General features: G+C 37.1%; 1 protein-coding gene across 3 annotated transcripts; it reads right to left on the reverse strand.

Moving 5' to 3' along the window:
* On the reverse strand, positions 1-26,845 carry LOC117291736 (very low-density lipoprotein receptor-like). 3 transcript variants are annotated; one of them, XM_033773604.1, is made up of 9 exons: positions 26,407-26,845; positions 10,987-11,130; positions 7,836-8,099; positions 7,000-7,122; positions 5,944-6,063; positions 4,652-4,783; positions 3,690-3,830; positions 1,845-1,993; positions 1-647 (listed from the first exon to the last, which is right to left on the reverse strand). In XM_033773604.1, exons 1-9 carry the CDS (start codon positions 26,705-26,707, stop codon positions 555-557), a joined length of 1,467 nt encoding a protein of 488 aa, XP_033629495.1. In that variant the 5' UTR covers positions 26,708-26,845; the 3' UTR covers positions 1-554. The 3 variants fall into 3 exon arrangements, with proteins under 3 accessions (XP_033629495.1, XP_033629496.1, XP_033629497.1); XM_033773605.1 differs by lacking the exon at positions 7,000-7,122; XM_033773606.1 differs by lacking the exon at positions 1,845-1,993.

Consider the following 26,845-nt stretch of genomic DNA (forward strand, 5'->3'; position numbering starts at 1 on the left):
TAAATATTTTGAGTAATTACCATAGTGTCCACTGCCTTTAAAGAAAGACTCTGCTAGGGTCGAAACGTCAGGCCAAGAACTATTTGTCCCCTTTCTTGTAAACAGTGTATAGTCAACTCTCAGGCGTATAGTTACATACATTATTTCAACCTATCAGTAACGTAATTAAAGCCCGCCAGTTTTCTTTTCATAAACATGTTTATAGCTAATTAACGCAGGTAACTTCCCACTCAAAGCATAATTAGGTTATATCAACATATAGACATCTTACAAACAAAATTAGTTGATACCGGGAAAGTTAAAGTTTTGGAAATAAAGGGCGGCAAAAAACTCGTACTTAAAGTAACCGAATAGGATGACTTCTGAGAGGTGGGTCGAAATATCAAATATTTTGTTCAATAAGAAATTGTACATTCCAACCGATTTGCTTTAGTTTTTCAATGGGGTCTGACATACTGATTTTCTTTATGACATTTTAGAAATAATTATAAAGTCGAATGAGTTATTCCATCAGCCATACCGATAATGCACAACAGTTAACTTGTACCAGTCTCTCAAGCGTTTGATTCAAACGTCTCTCCTCGAGGGTTTTGTGAAGTCACTTCTATCGGTGAATTTAAAGCATCCGTCACATCACTGATCCAACCCTGCGTGGACATTAAACAAAAAATAGAACAAAACACAATTCATCGAGCCCAAATCACTGGTGTCATATCATGATACCTTGGGTAGCGGGGCTCGGGGGCTCACTATGAGCAAGGAACAAGTCTCACTGGCCAAAACTCTTCCTCAAAATACGCAGTCTGAACATGCACATGCCAAAATGTACACTGAGGTTGTTGTCACAAAGATACACACGCAAGAATCAAAATTAACCTCATATATAGGGTGTTAAAACAAAACCGATGTAGTGTTGGTGTTGTTTTAACACCCTCTTTTGATGTAAAATGTGTTCCTGTATCTATAACGTGACAACACCCATAGGCCTGTATACAAATCTGACGAATGTGCCGTCGGATATCGAGATGGCCCCAGTATAATTTTGACCCATAATGTGCATTAGACTTCGTTTCATATCATTGTGCATGCCCATAATGCTAATCTGAGAAAAACATGAATTGTTATTTTTTGGAGTGCCAATGTTTGTCATATAAAAAATAACCCAAGAACACAGAAGACAAAGAAATATGGTCTGAGTTATCTGAAACTTAGGTCCCCTAAAGTCGAATTTACGTCGATTGAAAAAAGGAGGGATGAAGAATTTAGGGTTTTTTGGTTTGTGGCTGTTTGCATCAACGGCAGAGACAATATTGAAGTGTCGAAGCTTATAGAAAACACTTCTATTAGTCTTAAAGACACTGGACACTATTTGTAATTGACAAAGCCCAGTCTCCTCACCTGGTGTATCTCAACATTATGCATAAAATAACGAACCTGTGAAAATTTTAGCTCAATCATTGGTCGTCGAAGTTGCGAGATAATAACGAAAGAAAAAACACCCTTGTCACACGAAGTTGTGTGCTTTCAGATGCTTGATTTCGAGACCTCAAAATCTAAAGCTGAGTCTTGAAATCAAATTCGTTGAAAATTACGTCTTTTTTGACGTTACTTCAGAGGGAGCCGTTTCTCACAGCGTTTTATATTATCTCCAGATCGTTAACAAGTTTTTATGCTAACCATTATTTTGAGTAAATTAATACCAATAGTGTCCACTGCCTTTAACAGGAGCCGATAAAAAGACACGCTCTCGATGAATGGCCCTAAAACCTTGCCCAACTGTGTATAACAACTTCTAAAGCTGGGGAATTCATGCACTGATTCCAAGTTGGGCTTTTAATTCGTACCTGGTAGTCAAACTGTGGTACATAGGCTGTACAGCCCCGTTCCTCGCTGCCATCTTTGCATTGTACTTCACCATCACACAACCATTCTTCCCATATGCACTGCTGTCTGTCCTGACATTTGACTTTGCGAGGAGGGCATGACGAGGAGGCTATATTATGGTTGTTATTGAAGTAAATTGGGGCAAGGGGTAACGGGAGAGGATCAGAGAGGGTTGGTCGGGCAGATTTGGGGATGAAATTAATTTTTGTAAAAGTTGTAAACCAGAAGTAACAAGAGTGGACGTTGGAGGGATGTGACAACAAATTATTTTGAAAGGGCCTCCTTCCAACTCTTCCATAGACACACTGCTCTCACCAAGAACTTCCCAAACTTATCATACGCTTGAGAAACACACTTTAAAGGTCGATTGGCCATGCCAGGGCATGGTCGTTCGTTTACCTGCCGTTTTTTTTTTACAGCTAGATTGTCCGCTGACTTCAGAGAATTCCCCATTGTGACCCATACACCATGAATAGCCTTTGGTCTGTATATTGTTTGACACACCTGACCCAATCAGTTCAAAGTACTAACCACTCGGCAAAATTCCCATTCTAATTCTCCAATCTCACAAAATCGTCATGTGTGCAGCAGGGGCGTGTCGTTGGCCGAGCGGATAAGAGCACCGGACTCGAGCTCTGGTGTTTCTGTTCAGCAGAGTGTTTGTTTTCGAGAGTCACGACACTTGTGTCCTTTATCATCATTGCTGCGTCCTTCGGATGAGACTTAAAGGGTGGCTGCAGTGTTGTTTTTTTAAAATTCATTTAAAGGCAGTGGACACTATTGGTAATTAATCAGGTTAATTATTAGCATAAACCTTTCTTGGTGACAACTAATAGGGAGAGGTTGGATGTATAAAACATTATGAAAAACGGCACCCTCTGAAGTGCCGTAGTTTCCGAGAAAGAAGTAATTTTCCACGAATTTGATTTCGAGACCTCAGATTTAGAACTTGAGGTCTCGAAATCAACCATCTAAACGCACACACCTTCGTGTGACAAGGGTGTTTTTTTTTCTTTCATTCATATCTCGCAAGTTCGATGACCGATTGAGCTCAAATTTTCACAGGTTTGTTATTTTATGTATATGTTGAGAAACACCAACTGTGAAGGCTAGTCTTTGACAATTACCAATAGTGTACACTGCGTTTAAACGATTAAACATGACATTTTAAACCTGAAATATTTTTAAATATTTTTTTATTAAATGCGCAAGTATTTTAAAAATGGTTTTCAGTAGATTAGGGGAACCCACTGCGCCCCTAAAAGGGAGCCTTCATTTGCATAAACATGACGTCATGTCGGTAACCCGAGCCGTCGGGCCCCCTGGCTGTGTGCATATAGAGACGTGTGCACTGTGTGGCCTGGTACCTAGGCGCGTGTAGTTAGGGACCAGACTCTTTTTGCCAACGATGTTTGAATTCCCGACGTGACGTCGATGGTAGGGGGCGGTAACAATCCACAAAGGGGGGGGCATGACTTATTCGCTTATTACGCAAGTCAGACATGTCGGGAATAAACAAAACACATTTTATTAATGTTCAATACATAATGACAGCAAAATTAACTGTTTTATTTGAATTCACTGCAGCATCCCTTCAAAGCCGTATGTCCCGTGCGTTGGTTAGTGTACGTTAAAGAAACAAGTGCACTTATCTTTAAGGGGACCGCATCACCTTGTAAACCATTACATGGTGCTCAATAAAGGAATAGGTCTCATAATTTTAACGTAGTCCCACATTTACAACGCCAGGAGCGTCACTGAGTGACGGATATGCGCGCTATAAGAAATCACTGTATTAAACTTACCACATCCCCACTCGTCACTACCGTCATCACATGCAGGGACACCGTCACATCGTAGATGCCATAGGTAACACTTTGTCCCATCTTCACATAGGTCATGCTTGCATTGCCAAGTGCTAGAAGTCATTGAAGACGAGTTCACTTCTGTTGGAAAGTAGAACGGTTAATACTGAGTATGGAAACGTCACACATTTTTCTTGGCACCTTTTTTGAAACTGCTGATGGTTCTTGATCAATGTTGAGCTTCCGTGTAATTACCACGTGGTTTGGTTTATTTGTTTTAATCAAAACAAGGTATATATTTATTATAACTTTCACAAATAACCAATAATTAGAAAATATATATGTTATTTGATCAACGGCAAGTCTTCGTTTTAAAAGCAAAGTATACTTTTGATTTTCGGAACCATTCGATTGTTCTTAAATGAGATATAATTTATGTAGATAAATAGGCCTACAACAAAACTAACCGGGAAAAAATATGCTAGCGGTTTTTTATTTTTTTTATTTATATAAACCCCTCTCTTTAAAGTTTTGACTCAATGGGAGACTTTCTGGGACGATAGAGGGCAGCAGACTTACCGGGTAAATCCATTGTTCTCAGAATTATGCGCATGTTCAGAACTACGTAAACAATGGAAATTTACCCGGTACGTCTGCTGCCACCTAGCGTTGGAAAGTCTCCTATTGGTTGTCGTTGTAAGCTTTCAGAAGCATAATAATAAGCTTTGGACCTGAAGTCTTTTAAAATTTGAGTGCGAAATAACCTTTTTATCAAAAACTACGTTACTCACAATGTTTTATACTTTGAGCAGCTGCTTTCCATTGCCCGTTACCAAGTAAGGTTATTATGCTCACAATCATTATAAGTAATGACCAATAGTGTCCACTGCCTCTAGGGGCATTAACCCATTTTTATTCCCATTATCATCACCTTCTAAATCAGAGAATGATATATGTCTGACCTGCGTTGTTACGACAGTCCACTTCGTCACTCCCATCAACACACTGATTTATCCCATCACACTGCTGAGATTGATTGTAACACTGTTGGTTGTTGGCGCACTTCTTAAACCCAGTCAAGCATTGGTAAGTAGCTATACAAAATAATGGCAAAAATCAGAATAGTTGAAATTAACCTAAGTTGACCGCACCCGCTCACAAACTGCACTCGTACAAATGCAAACGGAGAGCAGAAATCGACATCACAATATAAAACAAATAATAGAGGTTTTTCATTCGTGCAATAGTGAGAATATTTTCATTCGTTGAAAGGTGGAATGTTCTATTCAACTCGCTGAATAGAACATTCAATCTTTCAATTCAATTCAATTCAACTAAAAAATGGTTTATTAAAACATGTCTCGCAATAAAAAACTGAATTGCACATGTCAACACCACATGTTAAAAAAAATTACATCAAGTAGAAATTAACAAAGAAAAGGATATTGAACAAGAAATTATTATTATATACATTGTCAAAAATACGTTGGTAAAACAACCAGTAGGCACAATTATTATATACACACATAATTATATGTAAAGGCATTTGAAAAGACTGACGATTTGATGAATTGCACTTTGTTTGTAGCGAACTGTTCCACATCTGGGTGGTCTCTAATATTTGTTATATAGAGTCAGATAAAAGCCTTGAAAAGCTATTGTGTCCATTTTATCCTTACAAAAAAATATTAGAGAGCCGATTATTGTTCCCAATGGGAGCTTGTACTTTTATACAAACATTACCGAAAGGGTAAAAAATTGTGCATAAATATTAAGCTATCTGTTAAAAATTGAACTACGATTCCAGTTGTTTACTGCAAGAATCTTGAAAAATTGGTTTTCAGAAACTCGGGCGGTGCAGTGACTAGAGGGTTAAAGCATCCTCTATAGAATAGTTCTTACCAGAAATTATCCGACACACCCTTTTTTGAAAACGTTCCAATTTGTTGACCTGCTCTTTAGTAAGATTACCATTAAACAAAGTAACACAGTAGTCTAAAAAAGGTCTTACATAACCCTTGTAAATTGCCAATAGATCATTCACAGGTAGATTATGAGAACGTAAACAAAGCAACACGTACAACCTTCTGTTACATTTTTTGATTATTTCATTGACATGTCTGTCCCACTTTAAATTGTCCCTCTTCCCACCCTTGATAGGGTTAGGGTTAGGGTTAGAATAGTGTCAAACTAAAAAATACCAAATATTCATTACCAGTGCACAATAAGGGGTTGTATTGCGATTTAAACTTACAGCAATTCTGTTCATCTGAACCGTCGACACAGTCGATGACGGCATCACACGTGTAGATTGCTGGGTAGCATTGCTTCTTATCAGCACATTTCACATGGTCACTGGCGCATGGTTTACTCGCTATGATACATTAACATCATCAATAAATAATGTTAGAATTACACTCTGAGAAAAAGAATTGGCTGTTGCCAACTGCTTACCAACCAAAAGGACCTATGGTATAAATACAACAAATAGTTGATGGCCTGACGTTTCGACCCTAGTATAGCAGAGTCTTTTTTAGCTTTCGAGAAAGACTCTGCTATGGTCGAAACGTCAGACTATTAGCTATGGCAGGAATACACTGACAATACCAAATTGTTATAAAGTTGATAATACACAAGTCTGTAAAGGAGGCGTGACTTAAGCTAAGCATAAAAATGCTGCTGGCCCAAACACCAAGGACTCCTACTAAAACTGATCCTGTCTTGTGTTTTACTTTGAACAGCTTCTCCGGGCTCCATGCATTATTTACCTGTTCTTAAGGTAATAAACAATAAACTGTACCGTACGATGATCGTTGTAAATTTGAAAGGGACACGTTGCCTTTGATTGGGCGAGTTGGAAGATGAGAAGCATTTGAAACCGTTTGTTATGATAAGCATAATTTATGGTTGGAAAATGTTTTTAATAAATATAATGATCCACACAAACATGCCTTGATATTGCACGGTTTTCCTTTTACTTTTGCTAACAAACAAAGGTCGGCCATTTTGGGGAGTCAAAAATTTGACTCCGTAAAATGACTATTGTATATCATTCTCCTTCATAGAAAAAACAACAACTCTGATCCTAAAAACTCGAATATTTGCAATAACATTCCTCCTGGTTTTGGGAACAGACCGTGAGAAATGCAATGCCAAATTCAACCTGTGGATACAAAATACTCTATACTTCTTAATAAATAATTAATTGGTGTTTCTGAAATGACATATCGGCAAAAGGAAAGTATCTGATAAAATATTTATGATTAGTCAATATTTAGATGATCTGATAATGAATTGACTGTTTAAATACCACAATTTCTCTCGTCTGATCCATCGTTGCAATCTACCTGTCCGTCACAAGTACGAGTTGTATCAAAACACTGCCACTGGTTGTCACATTTTATGTATCCTTCTGCGGGACACGGAATTATGGCTAAAATATGTAGAGGGGGGACAAATCCAATAGTCAGATTCAAAAACACACGGAAGCTTGACTTGTATGTTTTGGTGATAGTGGACTGTACCACTGAGTTGATTTTAAAGGCTCTGGACACTATTGGTAATTGCCAAAGACCAGTATCCTCACTCGGTGTATCTCAACATATGCATAAAAAAACAATTCTGTGAAAATTATGATTTGATGTGACGTCGTCGATGTGACATCGAAGTTGCATTATAAGATTGAGAAACAACCTCTTTCTCAAAAACTACGTTACTTCAGAGGGAGACGTTTCTCATAGCGTTTATACTATCAACAGCTTTCAATAGCTCATTACCAAGTAAGTTTGTATGCTTACAACTATTTTGAGTAATAACCAATGTTGCATACTAGAATATTGTTATAATAGTAATGCCGGGAAATAACCGAAAAATGTGAACATTTGAACTAAAACATCACTGCATATAATACAACGGCATGTTCTATGTATAGGCCTATATCAGTGTTGGCGAAACCTTGAGTGAAGCTTCGAAATTTAAATCTGACAACCTGGAAACCATGACAATGGAGCAAACCAATGATGGCGCCCTGCTCTTAAATGAACGGTAAGTTTGTTGCCGTCGTTATAAGTTCGAATCGTGATAGTTGGGATTTTAAAGTGATTTATTGATGTTAAAATCTTAAATTAATGATGTTTTTTTACTAACCACAATCAGCTTCATCAGAACCGTCCCAACAGTCGATAAGACCGTCACAGGCGTAACGTTCGTCATAACACTGGCGTTGGATGGTGGCGCACTTCATGTAACCTACTGGACAGTTATAGCTTCGAGTGAATGGGCCTGCAATACGTAAGCCGGTAATCAGCTTGTGTAGGCATTCTTGATTCATTCTGTCGTGCTGGCGGTTGCCTACACTGGCACCAAGGGTCGAGTCATGCTTCGGGGGTACATCGTTTCCCATGGGAAATTCTAATTTGTTTGGGGGAGGAAAATGGAAAGGGGTAGGGAAGGGGGAACACACCATGCTTTAGTTGTATTAATACATGCAACAGTGACGAAGTGACAACTCAATGACGAAGTCCATCTGAGTTATAAATTCGCTCGTTACAAATAAATATTGCGTGGCCGAGGGAAGTTTGAATCGAAATTAAAGGAACACATCGACTTTGATCGGTCGAGTTGGTCTGTGAAAAGAGTTTTTAAGTATTTGTTATAAAATGCATATGATTAGAAAGACATTTCTAAAAGTAGAATAACATGATCCAAACAAGTATCACTCGAAATTGCACGGTTTCCCTTTTACCTCGTCGACAAACACGGTCGGCCATTAATATGAGGGCCAAATTTTTTACTCCCATAAATGGCCGAACGTGTTACTTCGCAAAATAAAAGGCAAACCACGCAATTTCGAAGCAAATGTGTTTATAACTAACCATATGCATTTATAACAAACGGTTACAAACGCTTTTCAAAGACCTACTCGGCCGATCCCAGGCAAAGTGTTCATTTAAAAGTGGAGTTAGTTACTCGTGCAATGCTAACTGGTGCAAGTGTTGTTAGTTGTTATTCAGTGCACGGATCACATCCATCAATGCCCCCGCCCCCCCTCTCCCCCTCCCCACGGTACAAATGATATCGTCCGAAATCGTCGTCACCTGAAGAAACCTCGTCCCCAGGTGTGTCGTTGTTTATGTTACCAATCTTTAGAAGTCGTTCTTTAATATTGTCCGGTCTTTGGGAACTCAAGGGGCATAATAATCTAATGGAGCACTCTGGTTTATTGCTACTTCATTCCTGATGAGCATTTTTTTCTACAACTATAGACCTGTGGATGTTTCCTCAGTGATAAGATAAAATAATTGTCGGATTCCTGTTTTTTTCATGTAGGCCTACGGATGCTCTTTCACGGGTATTGATAAAGTACATTTTGGGTAAAGGAAAAAAAACACGTTATTTTTTTGATAAAAGTCAATTAATTTGCAGTTGCTTTTTATTATACACGAAAAACATTCAACAAAATATTTGAATTTATTCAAACTCAGTGATCACATCTCTGTTAAACATTGATGTGCATGTGGTCGGAAATTCTTTTATGTGACTATCGAACTTATTTAGATTGTATACAGCAATATAAATAAGCCACTGCGATTTGAGGGCATTTAAATGCCACTGATTTTGCAGCTCTTCTGAAAGAATTGGAAAACTGTATTCGTGAGATTTCAAAGTTTGGTTGAGCACTTAACGAGTCATATTTTTTTCCATTGGCAACTTCCTTGGGACTTGTTTTTAATTGTTTTCAATCTCCACACGTCACAGCTCATCAAAACAAACCATAAGGCCGCTATTGTGAACAATTTGGGGAAAGTTGACCTTTTAAATTAGCAGTTCTCGATTTGTCGGGTGCTTCATCAAATATCTACATCAAGCGAAAAGCGCAAAGCTATACGATTGTATTTCAATTTCTTCGTTATGAAAGCAAATGTTTATTTCTAAAAGTTGGGTAATAAACAGTGTTAATGCCTTGCAATAATTTTTTTAGAGTGAACGAAAAAGTCAATTCCGGTCTATGGGGCCTGACCCATTTATGGGTCAGTATGACCCGGAATACGGATCAATTATCCAGAAGTGGGTCAAACTGACACAATAACTGAGTTGATAACCCAATTTTGAGAAACCATTTTCCGGGTCAGCTTGACCCAAAAATAGGTCAAGCCCCATTACACCGATAATTCGGGTCAGTTCTGGGTTTTAGAGTGTATTACTTAATTTGTTTCATAGGAAAACATTGATCCTTTAGTTGAGTTTAACAAATAACCATAGCATAAGAGCATGGGCTAGTTAAAGTCTTTATTTCAATATATCAGTACTGTCATTTATTATTGATACAAACTTCACAAACATAAAACACACAATCTTGCTCTGATTGTGAGTGGAGCACAACCATTATTTATTAGTAAACATAGAGCATGCGTTCAAGATACCAGCATGCCCATAGTTAGTGACAGTTGCTTATTTATACGGAGGTCAACATATTACAACTAAGTTTTATATGAAATAACAAAATATAGAAGATGTCGAAATTAGAAGGATTCGGGCGCTATATACCGAAGATGCCATGTTTCTTGTTTGTGAATCGTTAATGGTTAAATCATCAAACTAGACTTGTTTTCAATGTATGAAACCAACAAATATTAGTTTGCCATTACAGGAGTAAAGCTGAAGGGATAAATGCTAAAACCTTAATACTAACAGAGAAAGTAAACCCCAATTCCTTAGTATTTAAATTGACAGCTCTAAGCCTGAGCTGTCTTTTGCAATCCAAAACCGCCTTACGGGAAGTCATTTACTTGACATGAATATCCCTTAGAGCCATGTGCCATTAGCAAGAGATCGACAGATTCATTGCCGAAGCTTAGATTCTGACGACCACTATGACGTACACATTTAAAGGCATATCAACTACTCCAATAAATAAGGGATTTTCTCCATCCAAGAAGGCAATTGATAACTAACACTAGAGAATTAAAAAAAAACTAGTAGAATATCCTGCTTGAGAGAGAGTCACAGAGTCCAATATTTTTTTGTGGGGTAAAACTTTTGACTTCCCAAGACCAGTCCTTTTTTCCTTCGCAAGCTTCAGACTCTTTAGGCGACCTTTGCTTCCATAGGAAATAGAGATCCTCACTTCCTGCGACCAACTAATTAGATAAGTAAAATAAAGGCACATCTAAATGTTGTCAAAGTGTAAAGTTTTACTCTCATTTTACGGGATGTAAGTTATAACTTTGTAGAGTTGCCTTTCAATCTATCAGGTTGATTTTCAGGGCATGTGACTACTATGGGTTTTACTACTCACTGCACACAAGTTCGTCTGAGCCGAGTTGGCAATCTTGTTGTCCATCACACTCCAACTCACTGGGAATGCAACTGCCGTCACCACATCGAAACTCGTCTGTCTGACACTCGGCACTGCGCTTTGTTGTACTTGAACGACCCTTTCCTATGATGGGAAAAACAAAATCATCAAGAAAAATCAAAGGCACATGGACACTTATGGTAATTACTCAAAATAGTTGTCAGCATATACAATTACTTGGTTACGAGCAATGGACAGCTGTTTATGGTATAAAACATTGTGAGAAACGGCTCCCTCTGAAGTAACGCAGTTTGAGAAAGATGTAATTTCCACTCAAATAAAAAAATACTTCTGCCGAAGCCTTTTGTTATTGAAACAAACCGAACGATGACCCAACACTTAAGTAGATATCTTAGTTAGGGCAAATGTTTGAGGATTTATACAAGTTAGATTTGTGTACGATCTGTGATTTTAAATATATATTATTTTGTCAACATCTCGAATCGTTTAATACTGGTGGGATATCAAAATGGTTACGACCTAAGTCTACGCAATATATTATTCTCTGGCCTGTTCTCACTGAGCTCGTTGGCGGCCTAAAAGCATAGGTGTTTCATGACAGTCTCAATCCCATAATCAAATTCTCAAAAAGGAGTGTGGGGTATGTTAAGAAAATTACATGATGTAAATTCACTTATGACTGAAATAATTGTATAAAAATCAATGGTAAAGTTCAGGTATACGGGTCAAAACACAGTAGAGGTAAAACGCTGGAAGTACAACTGTGTCGTACAAAAGTATGAATTTGTCTGTAGTTCTTTCTCTATGATTCATATTATATGCTCCTATTCAAACACATGGAGGGAAATAAAGTAGAAGTGAAGACTCGTCATTGATGTTGTACAAGAGGATAGAACAAACTTATGGTATCCGCATTCAGACAATGTTTTTTACTAATTGTTGAATTTGGATTGTGGGAAAATAGTTGGGAACGTTTCCACAGTTGTGTAAAACAAAATGTAACGGTGACTTATTAGGCTATTAAAGACAGTGGACACAATTGGTAATTGTCAAAGACTGGTCTTCACAGTTGGTGTATCTCAACATATGCATTAAATAACAAACCTGTGAAAATTTGAGCTCAATCGGTCGTCGAAGTTGCGAGATAATTATGAAAGAAAAATCACCCTTGTCATACGAAGTTGTGTGCTTTCTGATGCTTGATTTCGAGACCTCAAATTCTAAACTTGAGGTCTCGAAATCAAATTCGTGGAGGGAGCTGTATCTCACGATGTTTTATACTGTCAACCTCTCCCCATTACTCGTAACCAAGAAAGGTTTTGTGATGATAATTTTTTGAGTAATTACCAATAGTGTCCACTGCCTGTAGGCTACACACTTAATATAATTTTAATTCAAGTCAAGTCAACATTTACTTCTTCTTCTTGATATCATAAAACATGTAAAGCACATTACACAGACAAGCGAAAGTGAAGGGGAAACAAATAATCTACAAAGACCAAATTGAAAAGAGAGTATGAACCTGTCAGATTAAGCCGATACTTGTAGAAGACAGCCTACAGACAGACAAACTACAAAAACGGAGGCAAGACAAACAGGTTACATTATTTAAGACAAAACAATTATACTAAAATCATACTGGCTTGCAATGAGAGAAATGTGCCTAAACTATAATGAATGCTAATAATCATTTTGCAAGTAGGAACCAGACTATTTTTTTTTATTCCGGCCTCGGTTTGGTAACATTGATATTAATGGGAGAAATAACAAAATAGTCTGGTTCCTAATTGCAAACTTAATATTAGCATTCATTTTTGTTTTTCGATACCACGGAACATGACCAAGATGGAGGCAGCATGATAAACAATTACTAAAATCACCGTGGCTTGCAATGAGAGAAATATGTATAAACTAACAAGGCAGATAAATGGCTGATAAATGAAACGACATGCTAAAGCTATATCTTGTTCGGTTATAATCGAAGATAAACTGTAACTTTAAATTTAGACGCAGAACACAGGAAGTCAAAGTTGAAAATGTATTTTCGCAAGTTTCCACGAACAAACTATTACATTAAGAACAAAAAAACGCACTGAAAGGCAATTTGAGGCTCTGTTAAAAATACACGCGGAACAATTGACCACGGGCAGGAGTAAAACCTCCAACAGAATAGGTGTTTACAGTCAATGAAAATGATTCTCTATACAATTATTAAGGTTTGAAGCTATAAGCACAGAATGGACACAGTTTCAATGAAGGAAACAATAAGTGTCCAAGTTTAATTTTAAGATTATTCTCAGAACGTCGACGTTGCTGCCACAGCACTGTGGGGCAAACCCCGTCTCCTTAGCGATAAGTGTAACTGGGTTAGTTTACATGCATTGTATATACAACACACGTGATCTACTTTACGTCCCATCTGAAGTACGAATCAAGACCGGTAGTGGCAGTGATGGACACTATTTGAAATTACTCAAAATGTTTGTTAGCGTAACAACTTACTTGGTAACAAGCAATGGAGATATGTTGATAAAACACTGGGAGAAACGTAGTTTTTGAGGAAGAAGTGATTTGAAGTAATTTTTTAATTTAACCCAAACTTTCACAGATTAGTTATTTGATGCATATGTTGGAATACACCAAGTGAGAAGACTGGTCTTTGACAATATTATCAAGGGTGCTTAGTGTCTTTACAGGAATGCTACGTTTTTCTGTTTTAAGAACAAATGAGCTTCTCTTTGGTTTGAATTAAGTTTATTAAACCTCAGGAATTCCTGAGTCTTTTTTGTTACATCTTCTTCAAGCTTTAAAGGCAGTGGACACTTTTACGCAAAATAGTTATAAGCATAAAACCTTACTTGGTAACGAGTAATGGGGAGAGGTTGATAGTATAAAACATTGTGAGAAACGGCTCCCTCTGAAGCAAAGAAGTTTTCAAGAAAGAAGTAATTTTCCACGAATTTGATTTCGAGACCTCAGGGTTAGAGCTTGATGTCTCGAAATCAAGCATCTGAAAGCACACAACTTCTTGTGACAATGGTGATTTTTCTTTCATAGTTATCTCGCAACTTCGACGACCAATTGAGCTCAAATTTTCACAGGTTTGTTATTTTATGCATATGTTGAGATACACCAAGTGAGAAGACTGGTCTTTGACAATTACTAATAGTGTCCAGTGTCTTTAACACATAACTCGTTCACATGTGTGAAATGTATTGGTCCATCATTGCATTTCTGGAGTAATTTCACAGTTTTGCCAGGATCAGTAGCTATAAGGTGTTTTAAAATCCTTTTTGTCAAATTAAGTTTGGACTTGTATAGTTATCTACATCGGGCGAAACTTTTAATTAGCTTAGCTCTGTCATGACAAAACCTTATCTGCTCCAAACATTCAGAATACGCCTTTTAAATACTATTTACATGTATATTTTGAAGGATAACTTTTCAAGGGTTGTGGGGTTATCTAACAGAAATCTTATAGAACGTTATAATTTTAAAATGGAATGCTAGAGAGTACAATAAGATGGTTTCTTCATCAAATATTGTAATTATAATTTTCGATTTCTTTGGTATTTTAAAAAGAAACGCAAGTCATTTTTTGAAGATAACAGAACCACAATACAGTATTTTTTCTGGAATCTTAAAGGGCCATATCTCGTTTATCTTATAGTTTGCTGTAATTTTAACTAGGAAGTGCCAGGTAAAATTATAAATTCAGAAACTTTGGGTTTTTCTGAGTGACCACCAAGCACTTTGTTATGTTGCCATTAAATCTTTTGTAAAAGGATTTACTGTGTCACATCTGTTTGCAGTTTTGTACTCTTAAAGACAGTGGACACTACTGGTAGTTGTCAAAGACCAGTCTCCTCACTTGCTGTATCTCAACATATGCATAAAATAACAAACCTGTGAAAATTTTAGCTCAATTGGTCGTCGAAGTTGCGAGATAATGAATGAAATAAAAAACACCCTTGTCACACCAAGTTGTGTGCTTTCAAATGCTCGAATTCGAGACCTCAAATTCTAAACTTGAGGTCTCTAAATCAAATTCGTGGAAAATAACTTCTTTCTCGAAAACTACGTCACTTCAGAGGGAGCTGTTTCTCACAATATTTTACCCTTTCAACCTCTCCCCATTACTCAATACTAAGTGAGGTTTTGCGCTAAAAATTATTTTGAGTAATTACCAAAAGTGTCCACTGCCTTTAAATGAAAATAGTTAATATTGTGTACTCTTAAAAAAGTACCCTGACATTTAGCAAAACATTCAAATGCCAACCATCTAGCCCCAACAATTTCTCTTCTTCTTCTTGACTTATTTGGATTTTATGGGTTTAAAATAAAAGCCATTGTAATCCAAGAGGAGATATTTGCGTATACTTTGAAGCCCACGAATGAAGTGTGTTGAGGCCTATACATGAACATGTCTCAAGCTTCTCTGTTTACATGAATCTTTACTTGTTAATCGCCACCTTTGGTGAAAAAAAGAAACCCCCAAATTGCCTCGATTGTGATTGGCTTTTCACCACAAAGGTCTATCAGTCCCAAGTGGCCGGAATTTAATTTGATACTTTTGGCCCGGAGCTCGGATCAGACCATTAAGCTCGTCGGCCTCTTGACGGTGATTTTGGTTTCCTAAGCTGCCTGAGGTTGGCATGTTTTCGTGTACCACCGTAGCTTTGAATAATGATGGGAATAAAAGAAACTTCAACTCGGGGGAAATTGAGCCGAGTACAAAACTAGTGACGAGGTAATCAAGGTGATCAACCAAGTCAGTCCCCAGGCTTACAATTTGTCGCGCTTTGTAACAAGAACCTGTAAAGAGGAGGACAAAATACAAATCAAAACCCCATCTTCTGTCAGCATTACTATGGGCTTCTTAACGCAGAAATGATAAACAAGTGCTGGATAAATCGCTTAAAGACAGTTTTCAGTCTTCATGAATAGTCGCTTAAAAGGGTGAAAGAGCTTATTGCGACTTATACAGCCAGCTAATACGCAAAAGCTTGACATGTATAGACAATAGTGTGTAAGGTAATCATTGTGATTGATATAGACTGTTGTTTGCTTTATACGCTTCAAACCGAATGGGAAATAGTTATAATATAATTATTACTAGGCCGGTTGAAGCTTTGCAAACAACTTATTGCGTAACTTTAAAAAACGGTTTCCATTTACGGATGTTTGCGCAATAATTATATACAAGTTGAACAGTAAAATAAATTCTAATACTGCAAAGATATGAACAGTTACACACTAAAAACTCCCGGATCAGACAAAAATCCCAGATTCTTAGTCCCTATATTACACATTTCCCGCGGTTCGTAGTATAGCGGGAAATAATTGTCTTATAGGAATTCGAGTAATGCATTGTGCATATCAGGTGGGCATTATGTAACAAAGGGTATTGTAGTCAGTCTAGCAAGCACTTTCACAGCGTACTTCTCGTTAAGTTTAATTACTATGGAATAAGTAAGGTAATTTATTTAAATTTAATTTTGGCAGCCAAGGTGAGGTCCAACACCTTCACGGAGGGGGACTCCGAATGTCTTTGGGCACAGGTTTCCAGAGTAAATTCTCTGGTTTTTCCTGGAAGTCGTGTTCCCCCAATGATGTGTTTTTTAGTGCACAGTGCAGAGTGCAAGGTGCAGGGTGCAAAATGTGCAGAGGGCAAAATGTGCAGAGTGCAAAGTGCAAAGTGCAAAGAAGGTACAATGTCAGCTTAATGGTATGACGTAAAGTTAATATAATATTATAATACTTATGTTTTCTTATATAATAAAAGAGTAGGCGTCGCTCGCCTTGTGCTTCGCTAACGCCACAACTGTGTATGGGGAAGAGTTATTATTGTGTATTATGCAGTGAAGTGTAGATAAGACGGGCCATTTCTGGTTGTGCTTAACCGGAAATTGAAGTAAAACGAATTGGGGAGAATGCATGACTCGGATTGTCCGTCAGTTTGACATAAATTCGGGTCAGATTGCTGCATGTGATAAAGGCCTATAATAGAAACGATTCGTTAACAACTGACAGTTTGTCTCACTGTTTTTGAAATTACCAGATTTCAAATAAATTGAACAATGATATATCTAAACATGAAATATCAGTTTAAACCATGTTGTAGTAGTAATGTTTTCTGTGATATTTGTGTCAGTCATTGTACTTTTTGTGGTTATTTTGACTGCAAAACGGGCATAGATCAAGTCCACGTCTGATGAGAGAGAGAGGGGTCTGACCTGAAGAACATTTCCCTGGGGCCGAAGGTACTATAGACAAAATGAAGTTTGGTGCTTGCCCTTTTGAAATGAAAACATATTTTGCGACCGTGGCGTTCACATTTTGATATTAAATTGTATCTTGCAAAATATGTTGGATAGAAGGGGAAAACAAGCGTATCCGAACCGATATTTTGTCATTTGAAGTTGATAAAATGGCACATTCAATTCAAAATTCAAACGCACATTTCCATACTTCATTAAAAATAGCTAAAATGCCTTAACAATAATTTATGAAGAAGTGACCAATAAATAAGCTCTTTTACACGGCAGAAAGTGGATTGATAAAGTATGGACGCATCATCTAGAAGCCGAGGCTTGAGGTGAGATGTCTGATGAACAGACACGGCACTGGACGCTATTGGTCATTACTCAAAAAAATAGTAAGCATACAAACTTACTTGGTAACAAGCAATTGAGAGATGTTGATATAGTATAAAACACTGTGAGTATAAACGGCTTCCTCTGAAGTAGCGTAGCTTTCAGAAAGAAGTAATTTTCCACTAAAAATTGTTTAATTTGATTTCGAAACCTCAGAGTTAGATTTTGAGGTCCCGAAATCAAGAACATGAAAGCACACAACTTCGTGTGACAATGGTGTTTTTTCTTCCACTATTATCTCGCAACTTCGACGATCAGTTGAGTTCAAATTTTTACAGGTTTGTTATTTTGTGCATAATGTTGAGATGCACCAAGTGAGAACTTTGACAATTACCAAATGTGTCCAGTGTCAAGAACACGATCGAACGAACAGATTAGAACAAAGACATTGAAAAGGCGTCAATTGGAAATGCCGACATAAAGCATACTGAAGTTTGCAATGGAATTCCCTCGCATAATGTGACAACTGTGATAACTTCAATGGCCCACAGAACACAAGCGCAACCGAAGTGTTTACATTGTCAAAGCAGCGTCCATAATAGTGCAAACCTTACGTGCATTAATATCGGGAATTATATATAAGACCCAGAGTTGTATAACATGTAAATAAAATATGCGACTGTGTGTTTGGGATGGTTCCGCTACTCATTTCTTACATTATTAATGTTGATGAGAATATTTTTGTCTACTTGAAAGTTGCGTTACCGAACATTATTCTGATAGATTATAAATACTGAAATGTTGCTCTCAACATGAAGAGACATTAACTATAAAGTTGAAGTTTAAAGGCAGTGGACACTATTGGTAATTGTCGAGACCCAGATCCGCTAGTTATATTGAGTTTGATTTTAGAGTACATGAATGAGACTGGATGAATGTGAAATTTCCTTGAAAAGGCTTTCAGGTCTGCCCTCCCCACCCCCACCCCTCGCTATTTACGAACAGAATCTGTCGATGTTACATTATTTAGCAGGTTTGCAGAATATGTGCATCCCATGAAATAAAGACACAGGTTTGAATAGAATATATTTATTTGATTACTTCTCTCCTTTTGGTGATATGTTTATGCCTTTTGTTCCTAGAAAATTTGAATACTTTTTTTAAAAGCTGACAAATGGGAATCCTGTGAAATGTTATGTATTAAAAAGGCAAGCTTTGGAAAACATGTTACGCGTCCTGTGCAGGGGGAGGACGGAGTAAGGGAAAACACCGAAGAAAGACCGGGGGCTGGACGGGAGGGAGTAAGGGAGTGTTTAAGTGGGGGATAGGTGAGACCGCGTGGGATGTTTCATTGCTACGGTTTGGATAGGGATTGATATATGGAACTGTTTTTGTTAAGGAGAAGAACGGATTGTGGATTGACATTCCTACATTAAAGTTACAGGACACATTTGGTAACTGTCAAAGACCAATATTCTCACTTAGTGTATCCCAACATAAAATTATGCATAAAATAACGAATCAGTGGAAAGTTTGATTCAATTGTTCATCGAGATTGCAAGAGAATAATGACAGAAAAAAACGCCATCGTTGAGCAACTTTGTGTGCTTTCAGATGCCAAATAAAAGGTTTCAGACATGAAGTCTTTTAATATTTTAGTGAGAAATTACCTCTTTCTCAAAAACTACCTTACTTCTGAGTGAGCCGTTCCTAACAATGTTTTATACTATCATTAGCTCTCATTGCTCATTACCAAGTAAGTTTTTATGCTAAATCCAAAAGTGTCCGGGGTGGATTTCAACAAAGAGTTAGAACTAGTCTTATCTCGAGTTAGGATGAGTTACTCGTCATAACTTAGGACTAGCCATACATTTATTTATATCTCCTAGGACTAGTCCTAATCTAGGACTAGTCCTAACTGTTTGTGAAATCGACCTTACAATGTATGGCTAGTCCTAAGTTAGGGCAAGTTACTCATCCTATCTCGAGATAAGACTAGTCCTAACTCTTTTTTAAATCCACCCCGGTACTTTTGGATTTAACTTCTTCCTTAGCGTTTAATTGAACTAGCTCACCGAAAATGAACCGACCCACGTCGCAAGAATTAAAAAAAAAATAAACCAACTAAAAATAAATAACAAGCACCGAGATGTTATTTCCTGTACCAGGATGTTCCTCACAGCAGAGGGAACCATTTAATTTTTTTTTTAATGCAACCTATAATGATAATGGTATTCCGAGACTCCTATAAAACTATTAAAATTTACTACATTGTCTACCGTACTCACAATAAATTTGAACCGCCCCCGTTTTGATGCTCTTTAGTTATTGGTAAAAATAAGTTTTGCAACCGTTTGGGAAAAAATAATTTAATCTTACAACTCAATTTTGCTTTTTCAATATTACGCAAGTTGAGAAAATCAATGTTTATTTTTTAAACAAATGGAGTTTACTCTCGTTTCCTCCGACGCCGTAAAACCTTCATCAAAGTTTCTAAAATCCCAGCGGTATATGCTGATTAATAAATAAATAAAAATCACTCTTGTAAAATCAATCTGATTTAATTCCACTGTCCAAATATGTTTTCCTCAATTAACGACGCCGCGATTTTGATTAAAACTGATAATGGCTTCAGTGTAAAACTGGACACGAAATGGGTGTTTAGCAATCACACAATATTGTGATAATATTTTCTGGCTTAATAATAAAATATAGTATGAATTTGTAGGGTAAATTTGGAGCAAACATACAACTTGTTATTTATTCTACGTGTAAAAACAGTCGTTATTTCTCGTGGGGTGGAACAAATTCTCTTGACGATGGCTATACTAATTGTTGGTAGCCACCATCTTCCTTCCAATATTTATTTTAACATTTTATTTCCAATCAATAAGTTATACATACAGGGATAAATACAGAATTGAAAGTGATTAAGTGGTGGGGTGTCCAAAAAGCAGAGATTTTAGTAGAGACCCCATGACGTGTGTAGCTACAACAAGTATTAATTACATACAGCATTTGAGATTGCATTTACACACTAAATGAAAATAACTATAAGTTACACAAACAACGAGGCTAGGGGACATAAGATATGAATGTTTGCCTATACTGCACAGCAGTAAAACAAAATTGGTCAAGAAGAGCAATCGGCAGAGGGGTTGTAACAAATATTTGATTATTATAAAGTTTGTTTGCAATTAATTCTGACCAGGTTTCGTCAACAATTACAAATTGGGCTCCGTGCATAAGGTCACAACGTTGAAACGACATCCAGATTAAATCACCAGACCAAGAGGAATCGAGATATTTGAAAACATAATTTGCTTTGACAAGAAAACTTTTTAGTTGGTTTACACAATGAATTATACTTCAATAGCCAATGCTTTTAATAGCCTACGTTTTAATTGATCATGTGTGGAAGTAGTGAATTGGAATGAGCACGATGTGACATACGCCATACAGTGCGGGATGTATCGGATGGTATGGAGAGAGGATGAGGCAGGTCATCATAAACAGTGAAAACAAAACTGGGGAAAAAACACACGAAAAACACAAAAACACAAACAAACAAACAAACAAACAAACAAACAAACAAACACCACACCAATCAAACAAAACCAGCACCACAACACCAAACAAACTTTCTCAACATTACAGGGTGGTAACGTAATCGTTTGTTTCCTGTATTGCATCAATCAAAAATGAGACGACAGGGTGCCATGCAGCTGCAGGCTTCTTCGTGCGCATAAAACAACTATTATTGAGCTTGCATTTTAGATGGTGGAACTATTTCTTTCTTTCTTCGGTTGTTGTTATCGTCGTGTTCTATTCAAATAAATCAACGGAACCTGCCAAAGTGACAGAGAAACATTGTCCAATAATGTAATGTAATAAATATTTAATTACTGTCATGGGCCTTCAGGACCTGTGGATGGGCAATTGCTGCTTCATGCATTATTCAGGTATTGGAAGTAACGGGCACAGTTTGTATTCGATATAATTGGAATATAACTCACATGTGAATATTATAGTACACGAACACACGACAACATTTGAGCCAAACAACTTTAGATTCAGCTTACTTTATCCACTATGCCTATTGAAACCTTAAAGGATTTTTGATACCTTTTGTAGAAACAGTTTTGGCCATGAAATGATCGAATGGATCCCTATCTAACTGAGAATGGCTTCCATCATTATTTGCAAACCAAGTTTCAAAGTAAATTTGTGGACGTTGTGTTTTGTGTGGTATGAAAAAGACCCAAACCCCTTTAACAAAACCTGAGACTCAACAACGAAAATGTGACGTAGGCAGAGACTTGCCCAATCAGATGGCAGTGGACAGGAGGCGATTGAGGATGCGTCTTGACAAGATTTGTGAAATACCTTTGCAATGAAGTTTGTTTCATTGTTTTTGACTCATTCATTGCATTATTGTAATTCTTGAAGATTTGACTCTATGATATTTTATATTAAACAATGTAAACACATACGTTTTATTACAATGACCCTTCTGCCCGATTGTCTCTGTTTTTTCCCCCACCAATTTGTTCCCTGTCTGTTCACCCAAATTGGTATAAGTATGCGCTGGATGGTTCGAGATTGGCCCTAAATTCACTGTTCGTGGTCTTCAAGATAAATTGGACTATTTAAGTGTAGTGTGGCACAGGACAATGAATTTTCGATCTGGATGATCAATTATTGTTAAACAATAATTTACAGTCCACAATTGTTTTGGTCACAGGGTTTAAAAAACAAGTTTTTCAAATTGAACGTTTAGGCAGAAGACAGTTAGTAGGATTTTAAACTTGCATGGTGGACGATGATCAGAGCTACTGATAGAAACGTTGAGTTGAAACCTATGATTCTTTTCAAAACCACCCCAACTCAACCCACCCAAACCTTTACTATATTAAAAGAGAATGATTGGGCCTACTTTATGCCAAACTAACCCTAACCCTGGGAAAACAGCAAACACAACGGTAATATAAAAGGGTACAACACGGAAGTGGGAATGTGTTAGAAGCTTTAGAGAGTCAGCAGGTAATTATGGGAGGGTCCCAAGTGTGTCATCACTTATTTTATGGGAATTAGACACTGTCGGTAATTATTCGAAAAATTTGGCAGAAAAACTTACTTGAATTGAATTGAATTGAATTGAATTGTTTATTCGTCAAGTATATAAAAATACATGAAATTTTAAATCCTTTTGTACGGCAACACATAAAATATTGAAATGCAAAAATTTCACAAGTTAAACCACAATACCACAGAAAACAATAACCTGAATAAATAAAATAAAAATATAAAACTCATTAAAATTTATATTTTTATTTTATTTATTAAGGTTATTGTTTTACTTGGTAACAAGCAATGGAGAGCTGTTGATAGTATAGAACATTGCTGTTGATAAAATTTAGGTTTAATCAGCTATTCAAATGCTGGCTAATCTTGTTATATCAAAACAGTCAAGCGGAAAAACAGTTAATATTTCGTAACCACAAAAACAAAATATCTTGATAGTATAATGCAATCTTAAAGGGAAGGTACACTATTGATAATTGTCAAGACCAGTGTTTTCACTTGGTGTATCTCAAAACTTGCATAAAATAACAAACATGTGAAAATTTGAGCTCAATTGGTCATCGGAGTTGGAAGAAAATGATGAAAGAATAAACACCCTTGTTGGACAAATTTGTGTGCTTTCAGATAGGAGTAAAAGACTTCTAGCTAGAAGTATTTTATTATTTTAGTGAGAAATTACCCCTATTTCAAAATCATTCTTTGCTACTTCGGAGGGAGCTGTTTCTCACAAAGTTTTATACTATCAACAGCTCTCCAATGCTCGTTACCAAGTCAGTTTTTAAGTTATATTTGTTTTGACTGATTACCAAACATGTAGCTTCCCTTTAACATATGAATCGGTGGTCTAGCTCGGTTTCTATGGCACATTCTCTAGAATGACAAAGGTCATTGGTTCGAATCTAACCCCAGGGTATATACTGCCTAAAGGTTGCTAATTAATTAAAATAATTGTTAGCATACAACTTATTTAGTAACGAGCATTGGAGAGCTGTTGATACTATAAAACATTCTGAAAAACGACTCCATCTGAAGTTACGTAGTTTTTGAGAAAGAAGTAATTTACCACTAAAATATTTGAATTTGATTTCAAGACATCATTATTATATTTTGAGGTCCCGAAATCAAGCATCTGAAAGCACACAACTTTGTGTGACAATGGTATTTTTTCTTCCATTATTATCTGGCAACGTCGACGACCAATTGAGTTCAAATTTTCTCATGTTTGATATTTCATGCATACAATATTGGGATACACCAAGTGAAAAGACTGGTCTTTGACAATTAGTGCCTTTAACACATCGATTTGAAAAAAATCAAGATATATTTTGTATACATCCACGGTGCAAAATAAGTATATGTTATATATTTTGTAGCTACATGCCTGTAGTTTTGATTTGCAGTGAAACCATCTGTGTCTCTAGTCTTGACAAATAAAGGTAATTGGATCGAAGCGTTTTATTTGAGCATATACCCAATTGGTGGTAAGGCGAGAACTGCAAAATAGGAAAACGAAAACAACAAGTCGACGTTTTAAACACTTACTTAAAACCGGATAAAACGTTCAAGAACTAGCACAAAACCAAACACCATGGGCGAAGCTAAGGCTCTGGTACCATTTTTAGGGGAAAGAGGTGTGCCATTTCTTAGGGGGCATTTATGACCAATAACAAATGTAGATCTACTTTCCCTTTGACCCTTTTTAAAATAATCCCGTTTCCATAGCTGTGTTATGCCGTGTACAAGAAATCGTAAGATAAAACTGCTAGGGGGTAAAATCAAAATCAATGTATGGGCCTATAAAAGTTCAACAATTCTCAAAACATTGTGCAATATTTTATTCTGATGAATTTTAATTTCAAAGGGATCACACCCCACCCCTCCCTCCAACCCCAATCGAATCGGTATCAAGTAGTCTCTTCCCTAGCAAATTACAAAAACGACTCCCTTTACATAAGCAATAGGCCTATACGAAACAGATAATGTTTAGCAGAGCGACGCTCTCCCGGGTGTTGTATATGATCGCTTTTCTTTAATCTTTCCTGTTAACAACTTTCCAAAGTCAAACACCCAACAACTACAACATCATCATCATCATCATCCTCTTGATCCACCAGGGGGGACGTAGAGCCGCCCAACCCATGCGCTCTGCTGCTGACTGCCACAGCTGCCCGGCCCGGGACTCAAAGTAGAAACAAGTACAACCCGGTCCAAAAAATCACCCCACAATGTCGATTTCACAAAGGACTCATCTTATCTCGAGTTAGGACGAGTAACTCGTCCTAAACTAGGATTAATCTTAAGGTCTGCATGCAACAGTGCAGAGTCGGGACTCATCCTAAGTCCTAAGATTAATCCGAAGTTAGGAAGAGTTATGTGAAATCGACAGCAGGTCATCGTTTATTATATATAACAGATCTACGTTATTTATTTCGACACTAGATGTTTGCAAATTCATTTAGATGATCCGTGCGTGTTTCAAATATATAGCTGTGAGAACAATGTCACCCCACAGAGTAATTTACAAACAGTTTAAACTGGCCATAAACAACCGTTTTACTTGATGACTGTCTAACAGAACAAAATCACTCAGTCTGAGACACGAACTGGCAATATGTGATGTGAAGTTGTAGCTCTTTCATACATGGATAAATAAAAAATGAATATGGAGAAGTGAGCTTAAACAGTTTTTATAAAAGATTACTGCAGTATGCCTGATGCAAAATCAACATCTACCACATAGTTATTCAGTGCCGTGAATGGTGTTTAAAAACACTGTTTAAATAAGTTGTTATCTTGTTATAACCGAATTCAAACTAGATGACTTGAAAAGAAAAGCTGCACTAACACTTGAAGGGTATTGTTACTTCTTTATTTTATTTTATTTTGTGGATAACTTTCCGTATGGCGCCACCACTTTTTCACTCATTTTTACAAAAAGGGATATATCAATCAGGTAAATTAGATACTATATTATTTTATTTCGAATGAAAAAGTGGTGGCGCCATACGGAAACTTTTCCTATTTTGTATATAAGTGGTTTATTTTGCATTAACTCTTTTTACACAGATGTCAACGATCTTATTACAATGCGACCACAACATTATTAACTGTGTAATGTTTTCCAACCATCTTTGGGATCATAGTTGGCCAAAGTGAACATAATAAAATGCAAACGCAGGCACAAACTCCGTGCTTAGGTTATTATTATTTTTTAATTTTAACATGGGACAAAAACTCACCGGTACAGCATTCAACCCTATCCACAAGAAAATAGCCGAGGTAAGGTGGCCGGCACACACGCGCCTCTGGAAGACAGACCACGAGAGTGTGTGCCCCAAGTGGGTTTATACTGTGAATAGGATTTAATTACGTAATAAAACATTCCAACTTAAACTATGCGCGCAAGATTGAGTATCATTGAACTAAATACCATACAATTCATTACAATGCTGAACATTTCGAGCACAAAGGGGTAGTTTATGGGAGGAGTTTTGAAAAGCTTCTAAAAGTTCGGATCCATTAGGCCATTTTTCGGATACAAATGTTTTGTTTCTACAAGGGTTTTGGTTCAATAAATTGATTAAAGGGAAACTTTCCGTACCCTGCCACCACTTTTTCACTCATTTTTACAAAATGGGAATTGTATCATTCAGGTAAAATAACGCATGAAAACGAGGTGGCATGATACGGAAACGTTTTTCCGGATTGAAATACTCACCTCTGATTAAATTAAAAAGTATCTTTGATGAGACTCCGTCCCTTTTGTCATCTTCTTCTTCCGCGGACCAGGAGTAGAGGGCTTCTTGGGGCTCATCCCCCGGGGAAGGGTAGCGGCCCCGGTCCGCTGGGGCTGGCCCGTCCATCTCCTCATTCTGCGGGCGTTGCCAAATTACCTTGCTCCGCATCCAGCTATCCCCTGGCCGTCCAAACCAAATACCTTGAACACCGCTGCAGATGCATAAAACTAGACACAAATACGCTAGTGAAAGCGCACATGGTTTTGTCGTAAAATTTCTCATTGGTGTAAATTGTCACTTATCAGATGATGAAAGAAAAAATAGTGTGGAGAGGAAGAACTCCTGAACATTCGCGTCTGTTGAGATTTGTAAAACTTCTTTAGTGACGGTAAAGTGAGCAAGTTTTTATATACGACCATC

Source organism: Asterias rubens, chromosome 6, assembly GCF_902459465.1.
Source record: "Asterias rubens chromosome 6, eAstRub1.3, whole genome shotgun sequence".
Taxonomy (NCBI): Eukaryota; Metazoa; Echinodermata; class Asteroidea; order Forcipulatida; family Asteriidae; genus Asterias; species Asterias rubens.

Bases quoted from the DNA above. Each gene is read 5' to 3' on its own strand.
- LOC117291736 (XM_033773604.1), bottom strand. From the start codon at position 26,707: ATGAGAAATTTTACGACAAAACCATGTGCGCTTTCACTAGCGTATTTG. The intron at 7,123-7,835 runs GTTAGTAAAAAA...TACATATTTTAG, and splicing joins TTCTGATGAAGCTGATTGTG to CCATAATTCCGTGTCCCGCA. The intron at 4,784-5,943 runs GTAAGTTTAAAT...TATTTTGTATAG, and splicing joins TTCAGATGAACAGAATTGCT to CTACTTACCAATGCTTGACT.